Below are 16,395 nucleotides of genomic sequence, written 5' to 3'. Positions count from 1 at the left end.
TGGCCTCATCCTGTGGCAACCGCAGGGGTCACCTGCCCCTGGACACAGCAACATCAGAGGCACCAGTGAGCCCTTCGGCTCTGCCACGCTCCAGGCTGGGCCTGCCGCCCCTCAGCCCCTCTGTGAACCCCACACCCAAGGCTGGGTGGCACTGGGGACACAGAGGAGCCACGCCCAGTCTGGTACAGGGACGGGAGCTGTAGAGTGGGAGCCCAGCCTGGGCGGGGGCAGGAGGGCTTCCCAGAGGGGGTGTTGACCAAGGCTCAGCAGATGAGTGGAACCCGCAGGTGCCTCCCACCTGGTTAGCTCCTGCTTGACCTTCAGTGTCGGAATCAGTGTCGGAAGCGAAACCGGCATCACCCAGGGGCCTCAAGGGTCCCCCTTGTGTCCTCAGCTGGCTTTTAATGAGGCCTCCCAGCAACCAGGGGTGCCGCAGGAGAAGGACCAGAAGGTTCCACACACCACAAGCCACTTTTCAGGCTCTGTGCAGACACGTCACCCCCAGGATGTCATTGAATGGGGGAATCAGAAACCCAGAGGCCACTTGTCCACGGCAAAACAGTCCAAGGCAGAGCGGGGCTGGGCCCAGATCTGATGCTTCCCCTGAGGCCCGTCTTCACGAGCAGCTCAGAACCAGGGCCTGGACAGCAGCCCTGGGTCTCCAGGAGAACGTGGCCAGAGTACCAGGTGCAGGGGACAGGGGACATCTGGGACACCCAGAGGAACCCATGCACATGGCCCTCTGGGCTGAGGGTAACAGTTCTGGAGCTCTCTGGGCCTGGAGTCTGGGCCTCTGGCCACCTGCTGCTCCCCAGGGCTCAGGGCCAACCTGACAGGCTCCGAGGCTCCACCATCCCAACCCCCTGAGAGATTTCAATTTCAGGAAGATTCCAGACTTTCCCAGAGTCCCTGGCTGGACAGGGCCCTGCTTCACAGTCCCAAGAATAGAGGAAAGGGTGCCAAGACCCAGCTTCCTGGCCTCCATCACAGGAGCAAAGGCCCTCCTCCCCCTGCCTCCCCAGCCTCCTCCTCCTCCCTGCCTCCCCAGCCTCCTCCTCCTCCCTGCCTCCCCTGACTCCCCAGCCTCCTCCTCCTCCCTGCCTCCCCAGTGACTCCTCCCTGCCTCCCCTGACTCCCCAGCCTCCTCCTCCTCCCTGCCTCCCCAGTGACTCCTCCCTCCTCTCCCCTCCTCTCCCCTCCCCTCCCCTGTCCATTCCTCTCCTGCAAGCCCAGGGTGACAGCACTTGGTCTGCCTCCAGGGCTGGCCAGGAGCCCCTCTGCTCCAAGGCTCAGGCTGTGGACAGGTGGAGGAGGGTGTCTGTCTGGCCAGCCACGGAGGGCCCTGTGGGTGGCCTTGTCACCTGGTCTCTGAGAGGCACTCTGGGGAGGCGGCTGGTGGTGAAGTGCAGCCTGGCTCTTGGCAGGGCACGCAGCCTTCCCTGGGCTCACCTCCGTGTGGGGGTGGAGCAGGGGGGGATGGGGGCTCCCTGGGGGGGACACAGGCACCGTGCTCAGCGCTCTGTGATGTGAGGCATCTGTTCAGAGAGGGCTACTGAGAACGCAGAGGAGGAGGAGGGTCACCCGGCCAGGGCGACTGTGACGCCCCCCCCTCGAAGGTGACCTTAGAATTGAACTCGAAGGAGGAGGAGGCGAGCTCGGCCACAGAAGCAGGGTGGACACCTGCGTCCAGGTGGATAGACCCCTGTGGCCAGGGCAGGTGTCCAGGAGTCCAACAGCAAGTAGGACGGGGCGTGTGTGTGTGTGTGTGTGTGTGTGGAGGGACCTGAGGGTGGACAGTGGCTGTGCCCCTCCTTCATGGCCCCGCCCCGTCCCCCTCCACACAGGGCCGGGTCCCTCTGCAGACAAGATTGCAGAGGACAGTCCTTGCCACCAACTCCCCCAGGAAGCCGTGCCGAGAAATGCAGGGAAATCACCTGGTTCTCTTTGAGGCTGCTTCGAAATTGCTCTTCCCCAAACCCTCGTTGCTGAGAACCCGTCACATCCTGCCGCCTCCCAGGCGTCCTCACAGAAGCTGAATTACTGGTCCCCGCCCCGGGTGGCCACTTAGCTTGTCAGCAGCGGAGCGGGCTGGAGCGAGTGCCTCGGCCCCCAGAGCTGGCGGGAAGCAGCCTGGTGGCCCTGGGACCAGAACGTGCCGCTCTCCGGTGGATCACGTTCTGCAGCTAAACTGTCGGGTCCTTCAAGGGAACTGTCAACCAGGTCAGGGGACCCTGCAGGGTTCTAGAACATGATCCTCTGCGCAGCCGCGGAGAGAAGCCTGGGCGTGGAAATCAGGGTGGTGGCGGGGAGGGCAGGGGCCCGGGGGCCTCCTGGCTGACGTGTGCCGTGTGTGGCCCCCCGGCCTGATCACCTTGCTGCCCAGGGCAGTTGGGTCATTTGCTCTCCCTTCTCTGGTCATTCAGAGCAAACCAGGCTGAATCCAGCAGCTCCCGGCTGCTCAGCCCAGCCTTGCCCACAGGAAGCCTCTGCTGACCCCGGGGACAGCGCTCCAGGCAGGGGAGGCGCTGGCCACTGGATGCCCAAGAGCAGACCTGGACTGGCAGCCCTTCAGGGTGAACCACCAGGAGGGGTGCGGGGAACGAGGGTGCCCAGGAGCTCAGGAAGCAGACGGAGGGTGCCCGGCTCCGGACTGGGCACGGCAGGGGTAGGGAGATCCTGCCCAGTCCTACTTGGCTCTGCCCACTACCTCACATCTTGCTCAGGGGCCCCAAAGAAGGGAAACCCCCACCCAGAATCTCACCACCTCCTCTGGGAGTGTGGTCTACACTGGCCGTCTACACTGCCTTACCCTCTGGAGAGGGCTTTCTCTCACTACTCACAGAGGTGGCTGTGGCTGAGGTCACAGTGACACAGTGTGACCTGGACCCGGGGATGTGCCCTTGAGTTTTCAGCAGTGTTTGCTCCTTGGCCCCAGGCCCCCCTGGACCCCCAGGCAGTGCCCCCCGTGTCGCCTGCTGTGCCCTCCACGGCAGCTCTGAGCCCCGGAGCGAGAGGCCATGCCCCTGGTCAGGTCCTGCAGCATCCTGGAGCCCCATCTCCGGCCCCGCCAAGCAGGGACCATGACGCCTAACTCCCCGCAGCTGAGCCGGGGAGGCTGTGGCAGGGGTGGCCTTGGAGGTACAGGAAGGAGGTGAGGAAAAGAGCGGCCGCCCTGGCCCCCGGGACCTGCGCACTCTGCGACTGTCCGGGGCCCTGGACTTCAGGCCACCCATGCAGCTCTGCCTCACGGGTCCTGCTGGGAGGTGGTGCTGACGTCAGGGTGCGGAGGCCAGAAGGCTGCCGGGTGGGGGACAAGACCTTTGTCCAGATGGCACACGTCTAGTGGCCCCCGAGCCCACCGTGACTGAGTCATCTTGTGGATCCAACCAACGTCCTGGCACCTGCTGACCCTGAGGCCCAACAGTTCCCTCCCCGGGCCTGTGGCCAGGCAGGCGGGGACCCAGGGCAGGACAGAGGTCTGCCCGGGTGCTGTGCTTCTCACTGGACACTGTTCCTCAGAGCCCTCTCCTGTGGCTCCCAGGGACCTGGGCCCCCTCCCCTGGGAGCCTGGTGGAGTGGTGGAGGGGCAGGGGGCTCCCTGGGGATGAACCCCCCCAATCCCGGGCAGAGGTGGGGGTGGCCCAGCCAGCACTGATCCAGAGGACGCCCTGCCCTCCCGAGCCCAGGGATTGCTATGGAAACCAGGACCCCGGCCTTCAAGACCAAGGCTAGAAGGAGGTGGCGGCTTGGGGTGGTCTGAGGCCTCAAGTGGGCAAGCAGAGGTGGGGGTGCAGGCTGCGAGGGGGGTCCCTGGGCCCCAGTGGAGGCCACAAGGACCCCAGCAGCTACTGGGCCAGGAAGCTGAGGGGGGCCACCCAGGGGTACTTGGGCCATCTAACTGCCTGCCACAGGGCCAGCCGGGGAGTGGGACAGGAAGGAGGGGCTCTGGGGCTCTGGGGGCTGAGATGGACTCAAGCACCTGGGAGTCTCCCGGCCGCCCCTCAAGCAGACCCCACGGTTCCCTGAATGCTGTGAGGTGAGCCCCCTGCCCACCCCCTCTGCCAGCCGCTACAAGCCTGGCCTCCCCGACCTCGTGTCTCAGGAGTCCTGGAGCAGGTATCGGGAAGAGCGGAGGAAGACCCCAGGGCCTTCTTGACATGAGCCCCGGCCAGGAACCCGTCAGATCCGTGGGCTCAGCAACCCCGGCTGGCCGTCCACGCTCCAGGCCGACCCTGCGTGGCCTGGAAACCCTGCCAGAACGGAGGCCCAGGCTGCTGAGGGGGTCGGAGCCCAAGACCCTCTGCAGCCAGCACTGGAATCACAGCCGAGAGCCGCTGCCTGGGAGGGGCTCCCGCCTGGCCCAGCACTCTCCAGTTTGCCAAGGGCTTCCCCTTCACGCTGTCCAACCTCCCACGTCCTGGGGGCAGGCGGGACAGGATGGCATTCCCACTGTGTCAGCGAAGGAGCCCAACTTCCTTGGCAGATGTTGCCTGCTAAGAGCGGGGGCGGGACTCGTGCCAGGTCTGGGGCGTCCCCGGCACGGGCCTGGCTTCCTCTCCCTGGGCAGCTGCAGGCTGTCGCAGGTGGTGTGTGCCCATGCTCCACTCTGACAGCCACACCACGAGGGTGTGCCAGGCCCTGAGCCAGGCCTGTGGGGCTCGGGCCACCGTGGGCAAGGCCAGCTCCTGCCGCCTCTGGCTGCAAGCCACTGGGAGGAGAGCTGCTCCCTCCTGGGCCTGGACAGGACCCTCTCCCACCGGGCACATTCCTACTTGTCCCTCAATGCCCAGACCAGGGACTCTGACCAGGGGCCACCAGTAGAGCGAGTGGTTTGGTTTGGCTGGGGCAGGGCAGGAGGGGTCACATCCCGCTGGCCGTGGGGGTCTTGCCTTGGCTGAGGAGGGAGAGCCATGGACAAGTCTCCAGGGCCTGACGGGCTCCGGTTCACACGTGTGGAAGACGCTCTGCCTCAGTAGCCGCTCGGTCTGGCCCCTGGGTGAGCGGTGAGGACTGTCCTGTGCCGTGTTCCGAGTGTCACAGAGCCCTGTTTTGACGGTACAGCTGGAAGGTCCCCCTGGAAACAGACATTTTTTTAGGCATTTCAGCAGATGCTCATGGCAGAGGGCTCTGCGGCCCCTGAATCTGGAAGAGCGGCCTTTTCCTGGGACTTTGGTAGGTCTCCTGGACACTCACTGTGCGCCAGGCCACAGGGCACAGGGCTCAGTCACCCGAGTCCGTGTCCCACAGGATCGTTTCCTAAGAGGGAGGGACACTGCAGAGAGAGGGGTGGTGGTCTTGGCAGGCCCAGGGACACAGGGGCCCTGGGAGGGGCACAGGGTGAACTCCCAGGCGTCTTGACCCCAGGGTGCTCCTTCTGAGGCACGTCTCCTGTGATACCTGGGGACACCTGTCCCGGGCCTCGGGGTCGTCCTCCTGAGCTGAAGTGTGGATTTGGATGGTACAAGCCGGAGGGTCTCGTGTCCCCAGGAGGGCGGGCAGCCGCTCCTAGTGGGCCTGGGCGAGCAGCTGAGGGCAAGGGGAAGTGCCTTGGCCCTGCTGCTTCTGCCCCTGACTAGGGGCCTTCCGTCACCATGGTAGTGACACCCCAGGCCAACACTGGGAACATCAGTTTGGTCCCCACATTCCAAAAGGGCCTCCCAGTGCATCAGCTTTGATGCACTTTGGGAAGGTGCGTCCCAGAGAGGGAATCCATCCTGCCCAAGGCCACACAGCAGGTCACTGATAGCCAGCAGGACCCGGGGCTGACCTCTGGTGTGAGCCTTCCTGCACTTGGTCAGGGAGCCTTGGGGTACTCCAAGCCCTCGAAGAAACTGAGGCAGGCGGCTCTTCACGGCCGACCTCAAGTCATGAGCGAGGGGACAGTGACACTCACATTCCAGGTCCTGGCACAGCCTAGCCTCTGACTCAGGGAGTCGGCATTTCAGCAGCCACAAGGAGCCCTTCCCAGCCACGAGGGCTGCCCACAGTAAAGGAGCGGAGGGCACTCGCTCAGCCGCTCTCTCCTAGTGCCCGCTGCAGGTCAGGCCCTGAGCCTGGCCAGGGTGGCCGCACCCTGGACAGAACTCCTACCTCTCAGGAACTCCTGTGCCCACGTCAGGGTCAGCAGAAGATGGACAAGAGGAAGCAAATCAGTCGATGGACAGGGGCCTGGACCCCCAAGAAGGGTCCCAGAGTGAGCGTGGAGAGGGAGATGGGGTGGGCGGGCACGAGGCCCCTCTGAGGGGTGCGCTGCAGCGAGGGCAGGCAGGGCTGGAAGGCAGGGGCAGAGGGCAGAGGCCAGGGCACCTGCAGGCCTGGCAAATCCAGGGAGGCAGGGAGGCCAGTCCTGGTCAGGGTCAGACTTCTTTCTAGAGTCCTGGGGCTCAGCTTTGGCACCGTCTGAGTCTAACTCCTTTGTCACCCTGGATGACCCGATGTGCCCACCAGGTGCGTCCCCCCCAGTACGTTCCATCACTGCCTCCTGGAGGCCGGATACAGCGTGGACGGCCCTCAGTCCCCACCACAGAGGTCAGCAGCCCTACTCCCTTCCTGTTAGCAATCGTATCAGCGTCAGCCATTGCATGCAGCCCCCTGACACCAGCGTCCAGCCCAGGCTGCTTCAGTGCTGCAGGCAGCGGGACGTAGGTGGGCAGCAGGATGAAATGCTGCCGGGGGCCAGGCGTCTGCGCCAGGGTCAAGGCCAGCCTTCTGCTGCCCGGGCTCTTCCCAGAGAACTCCCTCCCGGCCCCGGCCCTGCCCCCCGCCCCGCCCCGCCCTGGCTCGAGCCCTTAGCTCCCCCAGCTCCTCCACCCTGCAGCCCCACCCCTTGCTTTTGTTCCCTGGGGCCCCAGGGCCCCACAGAGGAGCTCAGAGCTGCGTCCTCCTGTCACCGGAGCAGATGAAGTGCCACCTGCTCCCCTCTCTGGAGCTTGTCACTTCCAGTTAGCAAGTCCCTGGGGAGGCTGCTGCTCGCCTGCACCTGGAGCCCAGGACCCTCCCTCCAGGCCCCGGCCTTGGGAACCAGCTCCCCGGGAGCTGCAGGACACCAGCCAGGGACCCCCCAGAGCCCGCACCCCTTCAAGGCAAAGTGGGCCGTCCCTCGTCCCCTGCCCAGGGGAGCCTGTCCTCCCCCGGAAGCCAGGATGGGCTCTGCCCACAGCCCTCCCTGGCCCGGGGGAACTTGCTGTTGAGACCCACTTCTCGGAGCCATCCTGGGCCAGCCGGGAGCCCGGTCAGGGCTGGAAACTTCTGCAACAAAAACCGTGTGCCTCGGAGGTGGGACCAGTCCCCGCCCACCGCCGCAGCCTCCCACAGGGACAGTCCCTTCCAGAAGGGCCTCCTGCTCCTTGTGCCCTGAGGGGGAGAGAGACTCAGTCACCAGGCTCTCACATCAGCCCACCCAGTCCATGTCGCCTCCCTCCTTGGGGTCCTCCTCGGTCAAATGGGGCACAAAACAGGCCCCCCCAAGGGTTAGTGAGGGATGTGGGGAACCCCCAATGGCCATCCTCCACAGAGCCCATGTGCCCTCCCTCAGCCGGCTCTGCTCACACCAGGCGCTGTGCAGGAGGGTCAGGGTTCTGGACCTGCCAGAGTGCACTTGGGATAACTACACACACTTATGGAGCGCTTGCTGTGTGCCCACAGACACTTATGGGGCGCCTGCTGTGTGCACCCTCGTTGGGAGCCCTCCTGCATTGGCTCATTCTTCCTCGTGGCAACCCTGTGGTGAAGCCTCCATCCTGGTCCCCCATCCACAGTGCAGGACAGGCTCCAACTGCGTGGCACCTCAGGCTCCCTCTGCAGCACCCGCCTCTCTTCGGGGCTTTGGCAGGGACTGGGAGCAAGACAGCCTCTTTGCCTTGTCGTGGATGAAATTGGATGAAATAATAAAACATTATTGAGCCTTAAAAGGGAAGAAGATTCGGACCCGCGGTACGACAGGGGTGAGCCTTGAGGACACTGCAGGGTGGAGTACGGCTGTCACAGGGGACAAAGACCCCACGATTCTACAGCAGGGGTCCCTGGGAGGAAGTCCACAGAGACAGGAGAGGGGGCTTCCAGGGGCCACCTGGAGGGGGGGGAGCTCGTGCTTAATGGGCCTTGAGTCTGTTTTGCAAGATGAGCCAAGTCCTCGAGGCAGATGTGACGATGGCAGGAGTCACCTGAGAGGGCGTGACGCAAGTAAAAATGCTCACAGAGATCCTTTGCAATTAAAAAAAATTTAAAAATTAGGGGAAAAAAATCGGCCCATTTGAACAGGGACAAGAGAGGGGACAAGGACGTTTTGAACACCTGCTGGGCGCTGGGCACTGGCTGGGTGGGGCACACCTGCTGGGCACAGGGTCACTGCTGCCACGGTCAGGGCCAAGGGGAGGCGGGTCCTGGGTGAGGGCGGTGCCCAGGGCCAGGGTCAGTGCCCTGTGGCCTGGAAGCTGCCGGTGAGGGAGGGCAGCGCCCAGACCAGCTGCGTCAGCGACTCCGGCTGGACATGGAACGGCAGCCGCGTCTCTTTTAAGCCCCTGCAGCGCAGACTCTGCGCAGGGCTGGGCGACAGAGCGGCTGCTTAAAAATGGTAATGGGGCTGCGAGGCCCTGGGAATCCAGATGCGCTCAGTTCTCTTCATCCAAAGCAGAAAACGGAGGCGGGCTGGCGGCGGGGCCCACGCCTGGCTTCCCGCTCGGGTCCCTCCGGAGCCTCCGCCGGCTCCCAGCAGGTGCCTCTTCAAGACACGTTATCGATTTGGAATTCTGAACTGAATCCACCTCATAAAATATTGCTTTAACAAGCTTATGATCAAACTCCGTGTGCGATGTCCCTTGAAAAGGAGGCTCCATCACGGGGAAGACCGATGGCCGAGCCAAGCTTGGCCAGGGCTGGCGCCGGCACCCCCAGACAGGAGGCCCTGGCTCCAGGGGTGGGAACTCCCCAGGGCTCCCAGCGAGATGGGGCAAACCTGCCGCCGGGCTCTCCAGCCAGGACGGCCTCAGCGACCCCACCTTGCCCTGCAGACCCTCTTACAAACCCCTCTTCTGGAATTTTCTAGGCTTTTCATGAATTCCATGATGCCTGGAGCTGCCGGCCTCTGAGCAGCTCGGGGTACAGAACGCGTCCCTGGTTCCTCTCCCTCCTCTCTGAGCTATGAAGTTCCTGTTCCCCACAGAATGCTCCGGGGGCCTCAGACGTGTGGGGCGCCCCCAACGCCCAGCCCTTCCGCTCCAGGGGACCCCAGCTGACCACCTCAGGTTCCACCCGAGCTACTTCCCTGGGGTAGCACGGGATCTCACAGGCTAGGGGCTTGATCCCCCAAACTGCCCAACTTGGGACCTCACTCAAAAGACCCAGGTTGTGGCCTGATGTGGGCCACCTTCTCAGGTTCCGGTGGACGTCAGTTTTGGAGGGGGCACCTTCACCCAGCCCATGTCCACTGATTTGCTGGAGTGGCTCACCGGATTCAGAGGAGCGCTCTGCGCACTGGCTGGTTTGTGACAAAGAATGTCACAGACGATTCTCTGATAAAAATAATATGGCACTGTACTTTATAATGTCAAGCCTCCCCTCCACATAAGCTGCTTTCCATTTTCCTTAAAAAAAAAACAAGAATGTTACCCACGAGCAGGGCCCGGGGGAGCCCTCTTAGCACTTCCCCCTGTCCCTCCCGGGCCCCCAGTCCTCGGGGCTGCTGGAGGCTCCCCCAGGTAGGATGACTGGACACAGGCCAGGCCAACCCACCCTCAGCCCCTTCCCTCCCCAGGGTGGGGGGCAGGGAGTCCTGCCTTGGTCCCCTGGACCCTCCCTGTCCTGAAGCTCACCTTCGCTTCATTAGCACACGGCCACACTCATCGCCCCAAGGGGACCTGGGAGCTGTGTGCCAGGAAGCAGGCACGCGACTGGACACGTGTTCCATGGAGGCCAGCGGCCCCCTCCTCACTGCTGTCCCCATCACCCAGGCCCTGGTGGCAGGGACAGGAAGATGAGTGAAGCCCACACCACAGAATGAAGGGCTCCCGTGCTCCTGCCCAGAGCCCGGGTGCTGAGGGACAGGGGCGGGGAGGGCGGACCCAGGCGGGGCAAGCTGCAGTCCCACGTCCCTGTAAAGGCTGGGGAGGCGCTGGGTCAGGAGAGGCCCTGTGCTTACAGAAGCTGAGCGGAGGGACATGCCTTGTGGAGGACGAGGGGACCGGGGGCCAAGCGCTGGTGTCCAAGCACAGCCAACGGGGTGACCTAAAACAAACCGCGTCCTCTCCCAGTGCTGGGGGCCCAAAGCCCAAAACCATGACGTGGGCAGGCTGCACTTCCTCCAGAGCCCCTGGGGGGTCCCTCTGCCAGTAACCACTGCTGGTGGCCCCAGCGTTCCCAGGCTCAGCCACGTCTTGGCTCTTCCCTCCAGGGTGTCCAAATCCCCTTCCCAGGAGGACACCAGCTACGGCTCAGGACCTGGGAACGCAGTGCGGTCCCGCGTGAACTCCATGACCTCTGCCGAAACCCTGTTTCCAAATAAGGTCGCACGCTCAGGTCCAGGTAGACTGGACTTTTAGAGGGGACACTCCGAAGCCCGGGGCAGGAAGGAGCAGAAGTCTGAAGATGTTGAGAGAGGCCGGGAGATGAGTCCCCAGAAGGTGCCGCACTGCTGCCCCCTGACCGTAGCGCAGTGAGACGGACTTGGGACTTCTGACCTCCAGACTGTAAGAGAGGGACTTTGGGTCATTTCTAAGCCACTCCATTCAGGGCACTGTGTCACAGCTGCCACTGGACACAGCCCTGGGCTCCTGGGCTCCTGTCCCCAGCAAGGCTGTGCTAAACGAGGGGCGGCCCCCACCCCGCGGCCGGCTGCAGGCTGGTCTGTTCCACGGCGCTGTTACCAGTACTGGCCAGTGTCCAGTTAGGAAAATCCAGCTCTGCGAGCAGAGGCGACCTCTGGTCACTGTCACTCCCGTCAGGGCCGAGGCTGGTCCTTGGTTCTGCAGGCCACGACCTGCATCAGCCTCCTCAGGCCCGAGTCCTCCGTCAGCCGGTTCTTTGCAAACTCATGTCCGGCCTCAGTGAGGGAATGGGCCTTGGCCAGGGCTCGGCCTGCTCAGCCGGGAGGCTTGGGGGTTGGGTGAGGGACACCCCAGGCCCCTCCTCCTCCCCACTCTGCCTGGCCTCAGCAAAGCCACCTCGGGGGCTCTTCCCACTGCACCGCACACCTGAAGAGGCCACTCCGGGCCACCCCAGGTCCCTCACCTAGTCCCTGCCTCTGCCCAGGGGGAGGATTATTTGTGGCTCCCCCCTTACCCAGGGACTCTCCGTGGGCCCCCAGGGAGGGCCGTGCTGGGAAGGGGGGACCCCGCCCCTCCCTGCTGCTCCCACACGCTCCCTCCAGGACAGCTCCGAGGAGGCTCAAGGGTTTCCAGCCAGGAAATGGCTCCGCAGTTTGCCTAACTGCCAGCAGCCTGCGGCCTCACGGTCGGTCCGTTTGGAGTTTCCCGTCCCAACACTTCGGGGGCAGGACAGGATTTTTAAATGATCCTTCCGTCTGGAATCCGAGTGTTTCCCTCCTTCCCCGGGGAGCCCCTTCTCCCCGGAGGCCGTCCTGTTGCTGGCTCTCTGACCAGCCCACGGCTCACTGTGATCCACATCTGTCCTGAAGGACAGAGGCGCTCATTTGTGGAGCTCACTCGGGTTGGACCTGGACCTGAGCTTGGACCGTCTGTGGAGAGGAGGTGGCAGAGCTCAGCCTGGGCAAGGACACTGGTGGGGTCATGGGGTCCAGCACCAGGAGGCCACAGGTGGGGAATCTGCCCAGAGGATGAAGGGCCTTTTCGGCTGAGCCTGGAGTGTGGGGGTGCGCCCTCCTCCCGTCCCCCTGTGGGTGCCAGGGTCCAGCACACCACTGGCCACGAAGAGCCACGCTTGAGTGAGGAGGAGCTGCAGTCCACTGAGGAGGACGCCTGCCCGTGGGTGTGGGCGGCAGCACCCTGTCCCAGGACCAGGCATGGAGGCCCAGGGCAGACACGGGCGGGGACAGGGGGCGGGATGAGGTTGGACAGGCCACCTGTGGTCAGAGGAAGCCTTTGCTGTGAACCGGGAGGAGCCCTTCTCAGTGCCCCTCCAGATGTGGGTGAAGCTGAGAAGGGGAGGGTGACCAGGTGCCTTGGACACTGCAGAGGACGGCCAGGCTGGGCAGGGGCTCAGGAGCTCTGGCCGCTTGTTCAGAGTTTGCTGGATCCAGGTGCAGGGGCGGAGGGGGCAGTGGGGAGGTGACACGGCAGCCGTCAGCATGGGGGCTGGATCTAAAGCCTGGAGAAGGGCCAGACGGCCAGGAGGGCTGGACAGGGAGAGCCCAGGCCCGGCCCTGGGTCACAGTGTTCAGAGCTGGGGGTGGGGGCGGCCCAGGTGCTGCTGGTGGGGAACAGGCAGGGGTGGGGCCAGGGGAGGGGGCCGCCAGCACCCGGGGTGGGGAGGGGCCCGGGCTCGTCACACATGCTCAGAGGCCGAGGCAGAGGAGAGAAGTGGCTGTGGGGCGGGGTGCTGGAGGTGACATCCAGCGGGACAGCCACCAGCTGGTCATGCTGGGGACAGCATCCTAGAACCTTGCTCTGAAGGACACCAGAAGAAGGGTTCAGCTAACTGGGCCCCTTTCCTGTGGGTGGAGGAGACGCCCAGCACGCCGTGTGCCCATGAGGAGCACCCAGCAAGGAGCAGCAAAGGTGACGGGGACAGAGAGGCCGGGGAGAGTGGGGTGCAGGCCGGGACGGCCAGGGCCCTCTTTGGGGGCTCCTGCCTGTGGAAGGCCCAGCTCAGCCTCACTTGGCGGCTTCTCCTTCCCCGTGGAGAGTGAAGCTGGCCACTGGAGGCCGGAGAAGAGGGAAGGTGACAGTGGCCTCGTGGGGAGGACGAGGGTCTCCCTGTCGTCTTCCTGCCCCAGCCCTCCGAGGCGGGCGCTTTTCCTCTTCGTGACTCTAGGCTCACAGTGGGCGCTGCGTGCCGAGTGCCCCTCGTGACACTTTCCTGGCTGGAGGAGCAGCTCCGGGGGGTCTGCGCGGTGCTGCCAGGGACAAGGCGCAGCTCGGGGCCACCTCTTCCCTGGTGCGCCCGTCCCCTGTCTCCTTATGAAGAGGGACGGGTGACAAAGCCCACTTGTGGCCGTGCCCCTATTGCGTCGGCCCCGGGAGGCTCTCTAGCAGCAGACCGGCCACTCTGGGGGCCGCAGGCCTGTGTGGTCCCCAGGGCCATCCGCACCCTGCAAGGGCACGAGCGCCAACCTGAGCGCCAACCCGAGCGCCAAGGCCGCACGAGGCTCCCTGTGGCTGCCGCCCGGGTGGAGGGCGACGGGCGCTGTTCACCCGGCTCCCTCCCTGGTCACTAGTGATGTCCCTCATGGCTTTCTTTCTCCTGCGGTACTTTGCCCACTTCCTGCCGAGCGGCGTCTTCCTTGTGGCCCCCGAGCGCCATCTTGGCTGAGGAGCCCGTGGAGCCCTCGTGGGGGCCTTGCAGCCGCCCTCCTCCCACTGGCTGGCTGACTGTGTCTTTGGCACAGAGGTGTTTCCTTTTCCAGGTGGCATTGCAGCCTCCCTGCAGAGGCGGGAGCCTGGCCCTGCTGGCCAGTGCGTCACCCTGGACCTGGGCGAGGGAGCTGCCTCTTGGGTCTCTGTCCTCCCTCCCTGCGGGCAGCCGGTGGCTGGCGGGTGACTCAAAGCACAGGGTCCCAGCTCTCTGTGGCTGTTGAGAACACCCAGCCCCGTGGTCCCCGGCAGATCCTCCAAGGCCAGATCTGCCCTCTGTCCACTCCCCCTGGCCTCCCCACAGAGGTGGGCGCCAACGTGCGCAGCCAGGGTCCCTCCTGGGGCTGCTGGAACACAGTGCCACAAGCCTAGCAGCTAGAAACAGCAGCCGCGTCCCCCACAGTCCTGCAGGCCGACGTCTGAGGGCAAGGTGTGGGCAGGCTGCGCTGCCCCGAAGGCTCCAGGGGCCAGTCCTTCCTGCCCGCCAGCTGCCGGGGGCTCCAGAGCTCCTTGGCTTTGGAAGCATCACTCTTCTCTGCTCTCATTAGTGCATGCCTCCTGTCCCCCCCCCCCCGTTCCCCTCCCCAGCCCTGTAAGGCCTGCGGTGACCTCAGCTTGTCACACACAGCCTCAGCACACGGCCAAGGCTGCGTTCCCAAGGAGGTCTTGTTTGCAGGTTTCAGGGTTAAGGTGTGGACCGGTGCGTGGGGGCCACCAGCCAACCCACTAGGGGCGCTGTGAGCCCTCAGCCCCCACAGCCTTCTGAGCTAGACCCTCCTCGGCTTCCAGGGAAACCCACCTGAGACAATGCCCCTCCCGTGGGGACCAAAGGACACTCGGAGAAGGGGACAGAACTGAGGTCTCAGAAGGAGGGCTCAGCCCTAGGCCCCCCCTGTCTTGATGGAACTTGAAAAGCTCCTCTCCTTTCTTGGGGGGTCCCACTTCCTGGTTTTTAATGAGAAGATGGTTCCTTTCTTGGGGGTCCCTGGCATCCTGTGGCCAGGTGACGCACACAGTCTGCAGCCACTCAGCACTCAGCACTCAGCACTCAGGGGAGGGAGGCCCTGCCCGCCCTGGCACCTGGAGAGAAGTGCCTGCTCAGGGAGCCCGCTGGGCTCTCCCGGCCGCCCAGCACCCCAGAATGGCCCTGATGCAATTCATCATGTCCTTCCTCCACCAGGAAAGCAACCAAGCGAGAAAAAGGGGGTTTCTTTTCTCAAATTGCTTTTTGCGTTCTCTGACAGAGCCCGCGCTGCCAGGGAGTTATTAACTCACGGCCTGGCGAACGTGGGTCGGCCACTCAGGCTGGGAGCGCGCAGGAGAGAGGAGCGGGAGGCGCAGTTGTGGCCGAGACGCGATGGCCCTGCGTGCGGCTCACGGAACGGAATAAATACGTTCAAGTCCCGGAGCCGTGGGGGTGCAGGCGACCTGTCTCCCTGACGCATCAGCACAGAGCCCCAGATAAGGCAGACAAAAGGGGGCTTTCGAGGTTTGCAGAGGTTTCTGAAGCCACCAGGAGGCCTGGAGACAGGTGGCCGAGGCCGGGGGAGGCAGGGCCAGCCTCTGCCGGGGGTGGGACAGGAGAGGCTCGGCTTCTCAGTGAAGTGGGAGCGGTGATTGCTAGACCACAGATCAGCGTGGGGCTGACCCTCGGCTTGGACACATCTCACTGCTTCTTTCTGGAAACTCTCCAAGGCATCGTCCTGGAGCATCCCTGGTCACGTGGGCAGAGCCCGGAGAACAAAGCCTTCCGTGTAATAACGGCCACTAGGACTGACCCGGACCCCCACAGAGAGGCGCTTGAAAAATACGGACCACGTATGTGACAGACCCCTGCCCCGCGCATCAGAGTCACCTCGCACAAAAGAAAAGGAATGAAGGTGGGAGCCTAGTCCCCACGTCAGCAGGTGCCCAGGGTGGGTGGGAGGGACAGATAGGAAAGACGGGGCCGCCCTGGTGGCAGGGCTCCTCACCCCCGCTGGAGCCCCGCCTGGCAGCCCTGCCCTGAGTCCTGGGACGTCCCCGACACAGACTCCCAGTCCCAGCATTTCATCACGAGAACAGAGCGTGGGGCGGGGGGTGGGGACAAAGTAGGATTTAGATGTTTAGAAGTAATGACAGCGAATGGTCCTGGCACTTACCAGGTGCCTGACATCACTCTGTCCCAACACACGGAAGGCACCTGTGCCGGGCACCAGGAAGAGAATAAAAATGCCACTGTGAACGCTGTCATTCGAATCCACCAAATGTCACCTGATCAGCTCACTCTTCTTCACCATAGGCCTTTGGGGGCAGGGAGTGTCACCCCCACTGTGCAGGAGAACACTGAGGCTTGGGGAAGTGGAGAAAGAGGCAGCCTGGTGGCCGAGGGACGCCGATCCTGACTCCTGTCCCTCTGCTGCGCTTGGTCCCTGGAGGGGCCGTGACTGTGGAGCGGGGAGCTGAGGGCTGGAGGAGGCAGGAGGAGAGTGAGCCCCTGGCAGCCCGGCCAGCAGCAGTCCCCAGAGCTTTCCCAAACCGTCACAGCGGTTCCCGGTTCCCCACGTCCAGGTGCAGGTGCGGCCCCGTAGCTGGTTTTCCCATGGATTAGTTCAGGCTCGGAGAGGCCAGGGCTGGCAAACCGCTTCCATCTGAACAGAGGCTGCCTGCGACTGGGTTGAGAAGGACCCTGAGGCTCAGCCGGGGCTCAGCCGGGGCTCAGTGGGAAAGCTTGCTGGTGAGTCCTCCACGGGCATCAGCAGACGAGAGGCAGGAAGGGCCTGCTGCTCTCCAAGCCTGGGCGAGGGAAGGCTGAGGCCACTTTCAATACAAAAGGACAAACAGCTTTGCCACGACACATTCATGGAAAGTCAGACGTTCCCCCAGCTTGTGCTTGTACCCTTGGCCCCTGGAAAGTCCAGTCTTCACCAGC

The 16,395-nt window shown here is 64.1% G+C and overlaps 1 protein-coding gene across 1 annotated transcript; it reads left to right on the top strand.

The window, feature by feature from the left end:
* The first annotated feature begins 3,080 nt into the window (after positions 1–3,080).
* On the top strand, positions 3,081–7,920 carry LOC124083047 (basic salivary proline-rich protein 2-like). Its single transcript, XM_046429609.2, has 6 exons — positions 3,081–3,151; positions 4,066–4,116; positions 5,993–6,193; positions 6,448–6,528; positions 6,852–7,469; positions 7,645–7,920. Exons 1-6 carry the CDS (start codon positions 3,081–3,083, stop codon positions 7,727–7,729), a joined length of 1,107 nt encoding a protein of 368 aa, XP_046285565.1. The 3' UTR covers positions 7,730–7,920.
* The last annotated feature ends 8,475 nt before the right edge of the window (positions 7,921–16,395 follow it).

Source organism: Marmota monax, unplaced genomic scaffold (genome assembly GCF_021218885.2).
Source record: "Marmota monax isolate L192 unplaced genomic scaffold, Marmota_monax_Labrador192_F-V1.1 WCK01_AAM20220418_F8-fsc00051, whole genome shotgun sequence".
NCBI classification, from domain to species: domain Eukaryota; kingdom Metazoa; phylum Chordata; class Mammalia; order Rodentia; family Sciuridae; genus Marmota; species Marmota monax.
This window is presented reverse-complemented; position numbering and strand designations above follow the sequence as displayed.

Coding starts and splice junctions, on each gene's coding strand:
- LOC124083047 (XM_046429609.2), top strand. CDS start 3,081: ATGACGCCTAACTCCCCGCAGCTGAGCCGGGGAGGCTGTGGCAGGGGT. Junction 4,117..5,992: donor TCTCAGGAGTCCTGGAGCAG/GTATCGGGAAGA, acceptor CCCACAGTAAAG/GAGCGGAGGGCACTCGCTCA. Junction 6,194..6,447: donor CCCCCAAGAAGGGTCCCAGA/GTGAGCGTGGAG, acceptor TGTGCCCACCAG/GTGCGTCCCCCCCAGTACGT.